Source organism: Saccoglossus kowalevskii, chromosome 12 (assembly GCF_978046115.1).
Source record: "Saccoglossus kowalevskii chromosome 12, keSacKowa6.1, whole genome shotgun sequence".
NCBI lineage: Eukaryota > Metazoa > Hemichordata > Enteropneusta > Harrimaniidae > Saccoglossus > Saccoglossus kowalevskii.
The window spans coordinates 31,076,882-31,093,280 of NC_140652.1; the positions used below are offsets into that span (position 1 = coordinate 31,076,882).

General features: G+C 33.9%; 1 protein-coding gene across 3 annotated transcripts in view; it reads right to left on the bottom strand.

Moving 5' to 3' along the window:
• Nucleotides 1-16,399, bottom strand: part of LOC102808477 (anoctamin-4-like) — a 72,659-nt gene that overhangs the window by 15,384 nt on the left and 40,876 nt on the right. For 2 of the 3 annotated variants that reach the window (XM_085506566.1, XM_078013615.2), the window contains exons 5-11: nt 13,466-13,599; nt 13,037-13,094; nt 12,521-12,572; nt 11,534-11,646; nt 10,542-10,606; nt 6,598-6,736; nt 6,087-6,188 (exon numbers count right to left, since the gene is read on the bottom strand). In XM_085506566.1, coding sequence (XP_085362692.1) covers nt 6,087-6,188; nt 6,598-6,736; nt 10,542-10,606; nt 11,534-11,646; nt 12,521-12,572; nt 13,037-13,094; nt 13,466-13,599 — 663 coding nt within the window. Of the gene's footprint in view, nt 1-3,827; nt 3,889-6,086; nt 6,189-6,597; nt 6,737-10,541; nt 10,607-11,533; nt 11,647-12,520; nt 12,573-13,036; nt 13,095-13,465; nt 13,600-16,399 lie in introns of all 3 variants that reach the window. The other variant, XM_085506565.1, reaches the window with a different exon arrangement.

The following is a 16,399-nucleotide window of genomic DNA, read 5'->3' on the forward strand; positions in this document are numbered from 1 at the left end:
AAATTACAAATTCTAAAAATAGAAGTAGTTTTTCAAGGAGATTTATTACAGTATTAGTGTACAAGGAAATGAGCAGTAATAATTGCATCACAAAAAATATCAGTGAGTCAGTAATGCAATCAATTTGATTTAAAATCAGATCTTTTTTCTTCCTTTTATTATTCTTTTAATTGTTCATTTTTTGTTTTTTTTTTAATTTAAATTTATTCTCTTACCGGCAATTCTATTTTTTAATTTTCTGACTGCGTAAGCCCAATGATCTGAACAACCATCATATTATCATTTGTGAGATCTCAAATTTACTAGATTAGTCAACCAATCAAAGAAGGTCTTGTATACAGAGAATATGCCATTATGTCCAACCATTGCCTTCTCTGTCTATTTATTGAAGTGTAGAACAAGATCTTTTACATGTAAGGAGATTGTTTAGATTTTTGGGTTTTCGCAATTAAACAATTACTAAAAAAAAAAAATTATGGAAATAAAAAAAAAGTCATACACCAGAAAAAATGAACAATTAAGCCCAATTACAGTAGATCTGCAATTTGTAAAACTAACACCATAGAGGGCACACTGATAATCACTACACATTTTTGCTGTGCTCTAGTAGTAATAATCTGAGTCCAAGATAACGGTATGTCCTAAGATGAAAGTTATCCTATCCATGAAAGGAAGCAATGTGTTAAAGATATTTTAAACTGTCAATATAAAGTTTATTTACTAGGTTTAACTAACTTTCACCCCAACATGGAAGGCGAGGTTAACTGAAATCCATTACTCCAGGTCCCGTACCTGACATCGTACTTGGATTAAAAAGACCAGCCATGGTCTGGGGTTTGTTTCAGGTGATTATCATTACAAGTATATGAGGGGAAAAAGTGAATACAGGATTGATTTAAACTGCTGATGACTGTAATAGAAATTGTAACTGAAAAATGCCAGCAGGAATTAATTCTTAAGAGTTTTACTGCAGTAGTGTTACTCCAACATAGTACAGATAAGAGTCTGAAACAGAGCAGCAGTAAAAGCTAACAATAAAGATGTCACAGTTCTGCAATGAATAAGAGTTACTATACTTATTTATGAAGGAAAAGATAAAGACATGGTTAGTAAATTCAGCTGGACCAGCATTCTGCCACACTGACTGCAATTGAAGCATGGTTAGTTGATTTGAGACCTGACTTTAAAAAGCATCTGTATATTATACAAGACCTAACTGTAGGTTGGCCATCTGGACATTATAGCAGTGCTGACTTTTGGGTAGCATCCATATGTAAGAAGAATCTTATCACTACTGGTACCTTTACCAATCCACATAACGGATGAATTGGGCTGAGATGAATGACAGAGTAATGTTGAGACAAGAGGTGAATATGAAGATTACAGCAGACAATGGTCTTCCCAAACATACGGACAAGTGTAGGTATAAACAAAAGTATGGAAGTGATATCCCACAACAGAAACACCCATAACATGAAGTACAATTGTCAGACAACATGTACATATCACAAGGACTGTCCTCCAGACTTGTTACATGAGAAACAAAAACAGAGTCAGCTGTGAAACTCAGCAATGTGAAAATTAGTTACCATGCAATTGCAAGAAAAAGCACAAACTTGTCGCAATCATGCAAACGCAGAAACAAGCAGTTGCATGAAATCAATGTTTACTCACCCCATAAAGACATTAGAATTGCTAGCAATGATGAAAGTTCATTGTCAAATATTTGAAGAAACTGAAATGAGAGTGTAATGAAATGAAGTAGGTAGTTACCAGTCATTTTATATATGGACAGGTTGTGACTAGATATTCCATATATGGAAAAACTAGTATCCAAAATAGCCATATATGGAAAAACTAGTACTCAAAATAGCCATATATGGAAAGACTAATATCCAAAATAGCCATATATGGAAAGACTAGTATCCAAAATAGCCATATATGGAAAGACTAATATCCAAAATAGCCATATATGGAAAGACTAATATCCAAAATAGCCATATATGGAAAGACTAGTATTAGCCAAAATAGCCATATATGGAAAGACTAGTATCCAAAATAGCCATATATGGAATGACTAGTATTAGCCAAAATAGCCATATTTAGAAAGACTAGTATCCAAAATAGCCATATATGGAAAGACTAGTATCCAAAATAGCCATATATGGAAAGACTAGTAACCAAAATAGCCATATATGGAAAGACTAATATCCAAAATAGCCATATATGGAAAGACTAGTATCCAAAATAGCCATATATGGAAAGACTAGTATCCAAAATAGCCATATATGGAAAGACTAGTATCCAAAATAGCCATATATGGAAAGACTAGTATCCAAAATAGCCATATATGGAAAAACTAGTACTCAAAATAGCCATATATGGAAAGACTAATATCCAAAATAGCCATATATGGAAAGACTAGTATCCAAAATAGCCATATATGGAAAGACTAGTATCCAAAATAGGCATATATGGAAAAACTAGTATTAGCCAAAATAGCCATATATGGAAAGACTAGTATCCAAAATAGCCATATATGGAAAGACTAGTATTAGCCAAAATAGCCATATATGGAAAGACTAGTATCCAAAATAGCCATATATGGAAAGACTAGTATCCAAAATAGCCATATATGGAAAAACTAGTACTCAAAATAGCCATATATGGAAAGACTAATATCCAAAATAGCCATATATGGAAAGACTAGTATCCAAAATAGCCATATATGGAAAGACTAATATCCAAAATAGCCATATATGGAAAGACTAGTAACCAAAATAGCCATATATGGAAAGACTAATATCCAAAATAGCCATATATGGAAAGACTAGTATCCAAAATAGCCATATATGGAAAGACTAGTATCCAAAATAGCCATATATGGAAAGACTAGTATCCAAAATAGCCATATATGGAAAGACTAGTATCCAAAATAGCCATATATGGAAAGACTAGTATCCAAAATAGCCATATATGGAAAGACTAGTATTAGCCAAAATAGCCATATATGGAAAGACTAGTATCCAAAATAGCCATATATGGAAAGACTAGTATTAGCCAAAATAGCCATATATGGAAAGACTAGTATCCAAAATAGCCATATATGGAAAGACTAGTATTAGCCAAAATAGCCATATATGGAAAGACTAGTATCCAAAATAGCCATATGTGGAGGTAAGAAAAGAGTGGCTCAGGTCAGCCTGGAATAAATGAAATGAGATGTTAATTTTTAAGGTTTGACAGCTGCTTATAATGAAATAAATGAAAAATAATTACAAGTTGTTTAAATAAAAATGATTGTATTGTGAAATGTTGATTGTGGCATTTTCAGTCAAGCTAACAATGAGACATTGATTTACAACATGTACAGGTTAGAGAGACCATGCTGCTGATAGCAGATAATGAGTGGCAGGAGAGTAGAACTGAAAAAGAGATCGGTAAACTTCTCAAAAACTAACTATTGATTTTATCACTTGTAAGAGTGAATTACACACAGTCTTAGACTAGTATTTTGTATATTTGTTAATAATGTCCAGTTTCAAAAACTGTACAATGTTAGTTGTGCTGGGGGGAGGGGGGTTATAAGTTAATACTGATTGAAGAAAGGAGAAAATATTAGTAGCGCCTCCACCTGTGCAATTCACCAGTTATCTAGAGTCTTAGAATAAAGAAAAGAATAAAAGTGAGTTGTCCACACACACGTTAGACTGCAACTAGACCTGCAAACTACACTGTTGAAAGAAGCAGTTTTCAAAGCCCTTTTAATCAGTGCAATAGAAAATATCCTGAAAAAAAAGTTCTTGATGAAGTGCCATCATACGTACCCCACACAGACATCAAAATACTAAGACCTAGAGTGGTATAATTGTCCATAACCAACGAAATCTGAAAATGTTTATAAAAAGAAATTTGAATACATCACACCCCAAACTGCCACCAAGACATTTACAAGTTGGAAAGCTACGTTATCCATAAAAGATGAAATTTGAAATGCAATCATAAATGTATAATTTTACAATAAAAAATCTATTATTATGCAGTAGTAAAAATAATTATTCGCTATATGGCTAAGGAATCGGCAAATTAACAAGGCAACAAATAGATTATTTTAAATTTAGAATTTTTTTCAGCATAAAATAATTTTTGGTCAATTCAATTAACAGTGATTTTGTTTTTTGGATGAAAATAGATACAGACAGATGTAACATTTTCATTGATATGATACAGCAACGGCAGGTTTAGCAAAATATTTCAAGCAAACAACATTGGTCATTCTGATGGAGCATTGTAGAATGTAGATACAATCAGGAATGCCAAATTGGACAACAAAGCTGGAGTGCTTTTACTGACACAGGGTCAGGCAGTCATCCAATCCAAGATCTGATTTTCATGCATCATGTCATCCATATATGGTATTGACATTCCAAAAACATGGTGTCAAAGTCGTTCAAGCTGACAGAGTGATGCTAAAAAATCTATCCATTTTGACTGAGGAAATGTTACAATACATTGCTATAAAGCATTTTTTTCTCGCCATACGTCAGTAGTTAAGTTTATATCATGAGTAAAATAAATTGAAATTCACATTTTGTTGAAATCAACATTGGTATAATGTGTTGGGATCACCAGAGATCTAATGTGATGCACAATACCATCAAGTATTGCAGCAGTAACTATTTAAAAAATTTGCTTGATAATAATGATTTCCGTGCTATGTTTTGCATACAAATTTAAATGAAGTAAAATACATTTAATAATTAGTCTATTAAAATGAATTGGATGCACAAATTAATAAAGACCACATATTAATAGAGTTTTTAAAGTAAACTTGATTCTTAGGACAACTATGACTACATCAAACTGGATTTTACAAAGATAAAATGCAGAGACTTCTAATAATCTTTGCTGTAACTAAAATAAGAACAAATATTATAGTCGTTAAAATGGAAACTTCATATCCTCGGGGGCGGACATCCGGGCATTTTCTACCGCCTGGCAAACCTCGCGGTGAAAACAAAGACCAAAAACTCGCAGAAAACGGTACTTTGCGATGGTTGTTGAGAGTCCCCTGAACAGTGTAACAAAATTAGTCCTACATGTGTAACATATATGAATTTGGTTGTTCAGGATTACTTCAAAGTTGAGTTTGTGCTGTTTTCTTGAGTTTTCACCGGCTCCACCGGCGTTCCACAGCAGCGCACATAAAGAGGATACAGTATGTACAGTAAATGCATAATAATAATAATCATATTCATAATCATAATAACATCAGCTGGTAGCTGTTTAGACATACAACTGACAATATCAAAGATCGCATCTGGGTTTCTTTGCTGCTTTCATCAAATTACTACTTAACACTTTGAGCACCAAAGACAACTTCCGGAATCATCCAGTAAATAGTTTCATTTATAGTCTGCTTTTTTTCACATGAAATGTTACAAAAAATTTCTAATTTTTTTGATCAAAAACTAAAACCAATATCACATTTTATCTGTTTGGTCTAAAAATAAGATTGAATTTAGTGAAAATTACAGTAAATGTGAGCTATTCACTCAATTTTAAGCTAAAAATAAAGTTTAGCACTCAAAGGGTTACGCTGACACTTTGAGATCATTCCTAAGATATAGTAGGGGTCATGTGACTAGTATGTGAAATACTCAATAGTATCAATGCCTGTGAATTGCAGGAAATATTCAAAGAATCCTGAATTATAAGTTAAAGCTTTGTGAATCCAAGCATGTCAGGTGATTTTCAAATATTTTCAAAGAAAATTAGAACACACATTCGTACAAGATGCCTAGAACGACTGTCATCATGATGGTGAAAATTTAAAATTGCATAGACACATTCTGACCATCACAAAATTATCATAATTGTCTGAACACTCCAATAAAATCTTAGAAATGCTCTTGCATATTCAGACTATCAAATATTTCACATAATAGTCTCAAACCCCAATACAGCTCAAGGAATGATCTCAGAATGCATATTCAGACCATCAATACAGCTTTACAAATGACGACTGCAATAATTATAAATGTTGCTAATAATTTATTACAAGATATAATTTTGTAAGAATTTACCTGGGTATAGAGACAGCTTTCATAAAGTAACCAGTAGTCACACTTCTCATTACATAATGGACACATGGTTGTGTTACCCATGCCATTTTTGTCACAGGTTTCCTGAAATGATCAAGAGTGAACTGTTTGTAGACTGTAGAATAGAATAGAGTTTAGAATAGAATAGAATAGAATATCTATAGAAGCAGAACAGAACAGAACAGAACAGAACACAATAGAATAGAATAGAATAGAATAGAATAGAATAGAATAGAGTTTAGAATAGAGTTTAGAATAGAATAGAATAGAATAGAATAGAATAGAATAGAATAGAATAGAATAGAATAGAATAGAATAGAATAGAATAGAATAGAAGCAGAACAGAACAGAACAGAACAGAACAGAACAGAACAGAACAGAACAGAACAGAATAGAATAGAATAGAATAGAATAGAATAGAATAGAACAGAACAGAACAGAACACAATATAATAGAATAGAATAGAATAGAATAGAATAGAATAGATAAATACCAATTGTACAGGGTTGGTTGACATGGCGATGCAGCCATAGATGAAACAAAGTAGGCCAATGATAGCAGCTGGAAACAGTGCACACGTATAATAACCCAGCCATGCAAAATATATACCAATCTTTTCTCCAAAATATTTCCTATAATATAAAATTTAATCAGGTCAGAGGTAAAATCTTCAATTTTCAGTTAAAAGAACGTCATTATTAGTAACAATTTTGAAACTAGATCAAAAAATTTACAATTTATACTTTTTTTGCTGATATTGGCGCTTCCTTAAAGAAAATAAAAATTCTCACAAATTGTTTTTTGGCAAGACAGATTTTATGATGAGGATTTAAATTTATTGTCAATACTTCAAAATTCTCATCACTTTGGGGAGAGGGGTGAATATTTTATTGGTAAGAGTTCAAACTCTCCCCGATTTGGAGGGTGGCGGTGAACAATTTATTTGCAAGAGTTCAAACTTTGGGGGGTGGCGGTGAACAATTTATTTGCAAGAGTTCAAACTTTGGGGGGTGGCGGTGAACAATTTATTTGCAAGAGTTCAAACTTTGGGGGGTGGCGGTGAACAATTTATTTGCAAGAGTTCAAACTTTGGGGGGTGGCGGTGAACAATTTATTTGCAAGAGTTCAAACTTTGGGGGGTGGCGGTGAACAATTTATTTGCAAGAGTTCAAACTTTGGGGGGTGGCGGTGAACAATTTATTTGCAAGAGTTCAAACTTTGGGGGGTGGCGGTGAACAATTTATTTGCAAGAGTTCAAACTTTGGGGGGTGGCGGTGAACAATTTATTTGCAAGAGTTCAAACTTTGGGGGGTGGCGGTGAACAATTTATTTGCAAGAGTTCAAACTTTGGGGGGTGGCGGTGAACAATTTATTTGCAAGAGTTCAAACTTTGGGGGGTGGCGGTGAACAATTTATTTGCAAGAGTTCAAACTTTGGGGGGTGGCGGTGAACAATTTATTTGCAAGAGTTCAAACTTTGGGGGGTGGCGGTGAACAATTTATTTGCAAGAGTTCAAACTTTGGGGGGTGGCGGTGAACAATTTATTTGCAAGAGTTCAAACTTTGGGGGGTGGCGGTGAACAATTTATTTGCAAGAGTTCAAACTTTGGGGGGTGGCGGTGAACAATTTATTTGCAAGAGTTCAAACTTTGGGGGGTGGCGGTGAACAATTTATTTGCAAGAGTTCAAACTTTGGGGGGTGGCGGTGAACAATTTATTTGCAAGAGTTCAAACTTTGGGGGGTGGCGGTGAACAATTTATTTGCAAGAGTTCAAACTTTGGGGGGTGGCGGTGAACAATTTATTTGCAAGAGTTCAAACTTTGGGGGGTGGCGGTGAACAATTTATTTGCAAGAGTTCAAACTTTGGGGGGTGGCGGTGAACAATTTATTTGCAAGAGTTCAAACTCTCCCCGATTTGGGGGGTGGCGGTGAACAATTTATTTGCAAGAGTTCAAACTTTGGGGGGTGGCGGTGAACAATTTATTTGCAAGAGTTCAAACTCTCCCCGATTTGGGGGGTGGCGGTGAACAATTTATTTGCAAGAGTTCAAACTTTGGGGGGTGGCGGTGAACAATTTATTTGCAAGAGTTCAAACTTTGGGGGGTGGCGGTGAACAATTTATTGGTAAGAGTTCAAACTTTGGGGGGTGGCGGTGAACAATTTATTTGCAAGAGTTCAAACTTTGGGGGGTGGCGGTGAACAATTTATTGGTAAGAGTTCAAACTTTGGGGGGTGGCGGTGAACAATTTATTTGCAAGAGTTCAAACTTTGGGGGGTGGCGGTGAACAATTTATTTGCAAGAGTTCAAACTTTGGGGGGTGGCGGTGAACAATTTATTTGCAAGAGTTCAAACTTTGGGGGGTGGCGGTGAACAATTTATTTGCAAGAGTTCAAACTTTGGGGGGTGGCGGTGAACAATTTATTTGCAAGAGTTCAAACTTTGGGGGGTGGCGGTGAACAATTTATTTGCAAGAGTTCAAACTTTGGGGGGTGGCGGTGAACAATTTATTTGCAAGAGTTCAAACTTTGGGGGGTGGCGGTGAACAATTTATTTGCAAGAGTTCAAACTTTGGGGGGTGGCGGTGAACAATTTATTTGCAAGAGTTCAAACTTTGGGGGGTGGCGGTGAACAATTTATTTGCAAGAGTTCAAACTTTGGGGGGTGGCGGTGAACAATTTATTTGCAAGAGTTCAAACTTTGGGGGGTGGCGGTGAACAATTTATTTGCAAGAGTTCAAACTTTGGGGGGTGGCGGTGAACAATTTATTTGCAAGAGTTCAAACTTTGGGGGGTGGCGGTGAACAATTTATTTGCAAGAGTTCAAACTTTGGGGGGTGGCGGTGAACAATTTATTTGCAAGAGTTCAAACTTTGGGGGGTGGCGGTGAACAATTTATTTGCAAGAGTTCAAACTTTGGGGGGTGGCGGTGAACAATTTATTTGCAAGAGTTCAAACTTTGGGGGGTGGCGGTGAACAATTTATTTGCAAGAGTTCAAACTTTGGGGGGTGGCGGTGAACAATTTATTTGCAAGAGTTCAAACTTTGGGGGGTGGCGGTGAACAATTTATTTGCAAGAGTTCAAACTTTGGGGGGTGGCGGTGAACAATTTATTTGCAAGAGTTCAAACTCTCCCCGATTTGGGGGGTGGCGGTGAACAATTTATTTGCAAGAGTTCAAACTTTGGGGGGTGGCGGTGAACAATTTATTTGCAAGAGTTCAAACTCTCCCCGATTTGGGGGGTGGCGGTGAACAATTTATTTGCAAGAGTTCAAACTTTGGGGGGTGGCGGTGAACAATTTATTTGCAAGAGTTCAAACTTTGGGGGGTGGCGGTGAACAATTTATTGGTAAGAGTTCAAACTTTGGGGGGTGGCGGTGAACAATTTATTTGCAAGAGTTCAAACTTTGGGGGGTGGCGGTGAACAATTTATTGGTAAGAGTTCAAACTTTGGGGGGTGGCGGTGAACAATTTATTTGCAAGAGTTCAAACTTTGGGGGGTGGCGGTGAACAATTTATTTGCAAGAGTTCAAACTTTGGGGGGTGGCGGTGAACAATTTATTTGCAAGAGTTCAAACTTTGGGGGGTGGCGGTGAACAATTTATTTGCAAGAGTTCAAACTTTGGGGGGTGGCGGTGAACAATTTATTTGCAAGAGTTCAAACTTTGGGGGGTGGCGGTGAACAATTTATTTGCAAGAGTTCAAACTTTGGGGGGTGGCGGTGAACAATTTATTTGCAAGAGTTCAAACTTTGGGGGGTGGCGGTGAACAATTTATTTGCAAGAGTTCAAACTTTGGGGGGTGGCGGTGAACAATTTATTTGCAAGAGTTCAAACTTTGGGGGGTGGCGGTGAACAATTTATTTGCAAGAGTTCAAACTTTGGGGGGTGGCGGTGAACAATTTATTTGCAAGAGTTCAAACTTTGGGGGGTGGCGGTGAACAATTTATTTGCAAGAGTTCAAACTTTGGGGGGTGGCGGTGAACAATTTATTTGCAAGAGTTCAAACTTTGGGGGGTGGCGGTGAACAATTTATTTGCAAGAGTTCAAATTCACACTAACGAAGTGGTGAGTATTTGGATTTGTCCCATTGAACAATGAGAATATAAAAACTCTAACCGATACCGCTAAGTTATCAAGTTTTGCGTATCATCAGGAATTGTCAGTTATTCACTCTTATAATGTTAGGCTGAGAAAAAAAATATCTCTGTTTCTCATTTCCGTGCGCATCATTTTGAACTATGCGCCTCGAACGTTTTTTCCTTCTAAAGCATTCCAAAATGCGCTTGTACTCGCACTTGTCTCAGATTTCTCCTATTTTAGCTCAGCATTCAAAAAAAAAAAAAAAAAAAAAATCGCCTCGCTTTCAAAATTTCTATGAAACGAGAAACAGAGAATTTTTTTTCCTGGCCTTAGTAAATATATTTTTATTTCAAGTTACCTAACAAGATCCAGTGGTTGATATTTATACCATCTTCCAGGTCTAGCCCATTCCTCATAGAGTAACTGAAAACAAGAATTATATGAAGCTTAAAAAAAAGTCTGGCGTGCTCACAAATACTCACCGTTAGGATATAGAAATAACAATTAGTAAATAAAATAAAACATACCATAAAATTACATTACAAAATTGCCCATTGAGAATTTTGGTGAAAAGGATACTTGAGAACTCTTGGGGGTGGGGGGTTATGCTAACATGTACATGATGAAAACAACTTATCTAGTTGCAACATTATCTAAGAGATCCTACAGAGACATTTATCAATATTACTATAAACACAATTCATGACATTAGCAGGCCAGTCATCCATTTTTTATTTTAATCTTTTCACCACCAGTTCCGTCTTGTCTTCACAAATTCACAAAATAGTCCTGTTTATAGTCTGCACTTTCCTTCAGAGGATTGGGACAAAAATAGCCACATTTTTTAAGTAAAAACTGAAAATCAAATCAAATTTTGTCAGTTGACTTCAAAATTAGGGTTTCCAGAAATATTGAAGAATATAAGAAAAAAGTACAGAAAATTTGAACGAGAAAGTCTGGTTGAATGTGATACTTCCAAGAGGTTCTGCTTTTGGTTAAAAATATTAATAAGAAGTGTTTATTCAACTACTCATTGTTTACATTTCCCAGTAATGCAGTACATTTTGTATTTGCTATTTCTAATATATACACTTTATTTTATTAACTTTGCCTTGACAATACCTACAGACTTTGTATATATAGTTTGTTACGTATTGTGCCATTCTGCACATCTTGACCAATTGTACTAAAATTATCAAATCAAAGAGCATTTTACAAACTCATTTCTTGTAAGAACATGAATACAAATGTACAAAGTTTAAGATTGTTTTGCTGTCCTGTTGGTTTTCTAACAATCACTGTGGCCAGGAATGCAAGACATAACTGTTCTACCAGCATGCATCTACTTACTCTTCTATCATTTTCTGCACCATGTGTTAGCATGGAATGTTCACTTGTGTAGTTTCCTTCATGTAACGGAAACGCTGCTGTATACGAACCATTACCAACCATATGCTCAATGCCTACAAACAAAAACATAGACATCCAATGCAATAAAATCCCATTAATGTTTATGATTATTTCTTTATGGTAGAGGCCTCCATGGCATTGCAGATGAACTAATTCTTGATAAATACAAGTAATAACAAGTAACTAAGACCAATTATGAATTTGAATATTTAGCAATTTCTGAAAGACAGATGAATTAATATGGACTGTTTGATATACAAGTTCTAGTGTGTTGTTATTATTAGATATTATTATAGATCTGTCACCATAATGCTATAAGTTACAGCGTACCGTAATTTTGCGGTATTGCACTGAGTATTTTCATCCTACCATATAAGGAAATGCGAATTCCAAATATGGAACGATTACGTGCATATTAAGCGTTCTCTAATAATAAAAACAAACATGGCTGCCACCAGGGTTTGACTGGACTTCACACAACGAAGTTCGCTGATTTTGTTCTAAACTTTTGGGGTTTTAGCATTCCCATGATGTATTCTTGGGAGGTAAAGACGAATAAAAATAAGGTTATTCTGAGGATACCTCAAAGTATGTACGCCATGCATCAACCTCCACTGCGCGTCGGTCGATACTCCAGCTGTACTGTCTCCATGCATACTTTGAGGTGTCCTCGTAATAACCTCATAATCTCTGATAAACAGATGAATTAATAGACAGTGTCTGATTTCCTTTTATCAAATGAATCAGTGTCAATGTGTCTTCTTGTGTTCAGTCAAAATAAGTTTCATTCTTGTGGCTGAAGATGTCATGCATGCCCAATTATGATAATAAGGGATTTGAGCAGTATCACAGCATTACACATCACTGATTCTCTCAGGCAATATCAATTCATAGTTATACAGACACCATAGAAGACGCAAAACTTACCAAATTTACTGTTTTCTGCATCATATTTACACCTTTCCAGTATTTCATAAACCTGAAAAAAAATTAGGAATGTCAATTTATTAATTTTAAATAGTAAATTTATTAAATTTCCAAGCTGCTCAATTTAGGGTCAAACACTGGGATTATTAACAATTACTACATAGATACAGTGTACAGGATTATATACATTACATGTGTAATTCTAGGGAGGAAATGTCAAACTGTGAAATACTTTATTTTCGCTTGGAATAAATTTTCGCTATTTTCGCTGAAAGAATGATTCAGTGAAAATAAAATCCAGGGAATATACCTTTTCTCCTATATATGTATTTCCCATTCAACTCGTCAGAAATAGTGAAAATAAAATCCATCCATATCACCCAAAAAGTCTTTTCAGCGAAAATTAATTCCAGCGAAAATAAATTATTTTACAGTACTTTAATTATTCAGTAAACGCAAAATGTTTATATTCACTACTTTATGAGATGCGCTTAGATTGGAAGAGATGACACTTACAATTCTACTTCTTTCAGCTGGTGTAAAAAACTTATCATGATCTTCATGTCCAATGTATCTGCAATACAAACAGATTGAATTCAACGCAAATACAGTGACATGTTCTATGGAATCTGATAATGGGTTCTGTTGCTCAGGGCAATACCCACCATACCATATATGGTATAATGGGGTCTGTTGCTCTGGGCAATGCCCACCATACCATATATGGTATAATTGATTATGTTGCTCTGGGCAATGCCCACCATACCATATATGATATAATGGATTATGTTGCTCTGGGCAATGCCCACCATACCATATATGGTATAATTGATTATGTTGCTCTGGGCAATGCCCACCATACCATATATGGTATATTGCCTTCTGTTGCTCAGGGCAATCCCCATCATACCATATATGGTATAATGGGATACGAGGAGTACTCACTCAGTTTGTCTGGACTGAACAAACACACATGTAAAAACGTCTTTCTCTTCAGGAATGAACTCATTGCTCAACTCAAACGGGTTAGGGATACGTCTACAGCATTCCTCCATGTCATTGTTTTCAATGTCATTCTCCTAGAAGGAATGAAACAATTACCTTCAATATCAAATTATTTTTAAATTTACAGAGCACCATTTTATTTACAATTCAGCTATGTACATGTAACTACCAGTCAATAAAAGTTTCTATATTAGACTGTCAATGGAAGTCTATATATCAGTCAATGAAAGTTTATATATTAGACTGTCAATGGAAGTCTATATATCAGTCAATGAAAGTTTATATATTAGACTGTCAATGGAAGTCTATATATCAGTCAATGAAAGTTTATATATTAGACTGTCAATGGAAGTCTATATATCAGTCAATGAAAGTTTATATATTAGACTGTCAATTGAAGTCTGTATATCAGTCAATAAAATTTTGTATATTAGACTGTCAATGGAAGTCTGTATATCAGTCAATAAAAGTTTGTATATTAGACTGTCAATGGAAGTCTATATCAGTCAATAAAAGTTTATACATTAGACTGTCAATGGAAGTCTGTATATCAGATAATAAAAGTTTGTATATTAGAATGTCAATGGAAGTCTATATATCAGTCAATGAAAGTTTATATATTAGACTGTCAATGAAAGTCTGTATATCAGTCAATAAAAGTTTGTATATTAGACTGTCAATGGAAGTCTGTATATCAGTCAATAAAAGTTTGTATATTAGACTGTCAATGGAAGTCTATATATCAGTCAATAAAAGTTTATATATTAGACTGTCAATGGAAGTCTGTATATCAGATAATAAACGTTTGTATATTAGACTGTCAATGGAAGTCTATATATCAGTCAATGAAAGTTTATATATTAGACTGTCAATGGAAGTCTGTATATCAGTCAATGAAAAATATATATATTAGACTGTCCATGGAAGTCTGTATAACAGTCAATAAAAGTTTGTATATTAGACTGTCAATGGAAGTCTATATATCAGTCAATAAAAGTTTATATATTAGACTGTCAATGGAAGTCTGTATATCAGTCAATAAAAGTTTATATATTAGACTGTCAATGGAAGTCTATATATCAGTCAATAAAAGTTTGTATATTAGACTCAATGGAAGTCTATATATCAGTCAATGAAAAATATATATATTAGACTGTCAATGGAAGTCTATATATCAGTCAATGAAAAATATATATATTAGACTGTTCATGGAAGTCTATATATCAGTCAATGAAAGTTTATATATCAGTCAATGAAATATATATATATATATATATATATATATATATATTAGACTATCAATGGAAGTCTGTATATCAGTCAATGAAAAATATATATTAGACTGTCAATGGAAGACTATATATCAGTCAATGAAAAATATATGTATATATTAGACTGTCAATGAAAAAAATATATATATATATTAGACTGTCAATGGAAGTCTATATATCAGTCAATGAAAGTTTATATATCAGTCAATGAAAAATATATATATTAGACTGTCAATGGAAGTCTATATATCAGTCAATGAAAGTTTATATATTAGGCTGTCAATGGTAGTCTATATATCAGTTAATGAAAGTTTATATATAAGACTGTAAATGGAAGTCTATATATCAGTCAATGAAAGTTTATATATTAGACTGTCAATGGAAGTCTATATATCAGTCAATAAAAGTATATATATTAGACTGTCAATGGAAGCCTGTATAACAGTCAATAAAAGTTTGTATATTAGACTGTCAATGGAAGTCTATATATCAGTCAATAAAAGTTTATATATTAGACTGTCAATGGAAGTCTGTATATCAGTCAATGAAAAATATATATATTAGACTGTCCATGGAAGTCTGTATAACAGTCAATAAAAGTTTGTATATTAGAGTGTCAATGGAAGTCTATATATCAGTCAATAAAAGTTTATATATTAGACTGTCAATGGAAGTCTATATATCAGTCAATGAAAAATATATATATTAGACTGTTCATGGAAGTCTATATATCAGTCAATGAAAGTTTATATATCAGTCAATGATATATATATATATATATATATATATATATATATTAGACTATCAATGGAAGTCTGTATATCAGTCAATGAAAAATATATATTAGACTGTCAATGGAAGACTATATATCAGTCAATGAAAAATATATGTATATATTAGACTGTCAATGAAAAATATATATATATATTAGACTGTCAATGGAAGTCTATATATCAGTCAATGAAAGTTTATATATCAGTCAATGAAAAATATATATATTAGACTGTCAATGGAAGTCTATATATCAGTCAATGAAAGTTTATATATTAGGCTGTCAATGGTAGTCTATATATCAGTTAATGAAAGTTTATATATAAGACTGTAAATGGAAGTCTATATATCAGTCAATGAAAGTTTATATATTTGACTGTCAATGGTAGTCTATATATCAGTCAATGAAAGTTTATATATTAGACTGTCAATGGAAGTCTGTATATCAGTCAATGAAAATATATATATATATTAGACTGTCAATGCAAGTCTATATATCAGTCAATGAAATATATATATATTAGACTGTCAATGCAAGTCTATATATCAGTCAATGCAAGTTTATATATTAGACTGTCAATGGAAGTCTGTATATCAGTCAATAAAAGTTTATATATTAGACTGTCAATGGTAGTCTAGATATCAGTTAATGAAAGTGTATATATTAGACTGTCAATGGAAGTCTATATATCAGTCAATGAAAGTTTATATATTAGACTGTCAATGGAAGTCTGTATATTAGTCAATAAAAGTTTGTATATTAGACTGTCAATGGAAGTCTATATATCAGTCAATAAAAGTTTATATATTAGACTGTCAATGGAAGTCTATA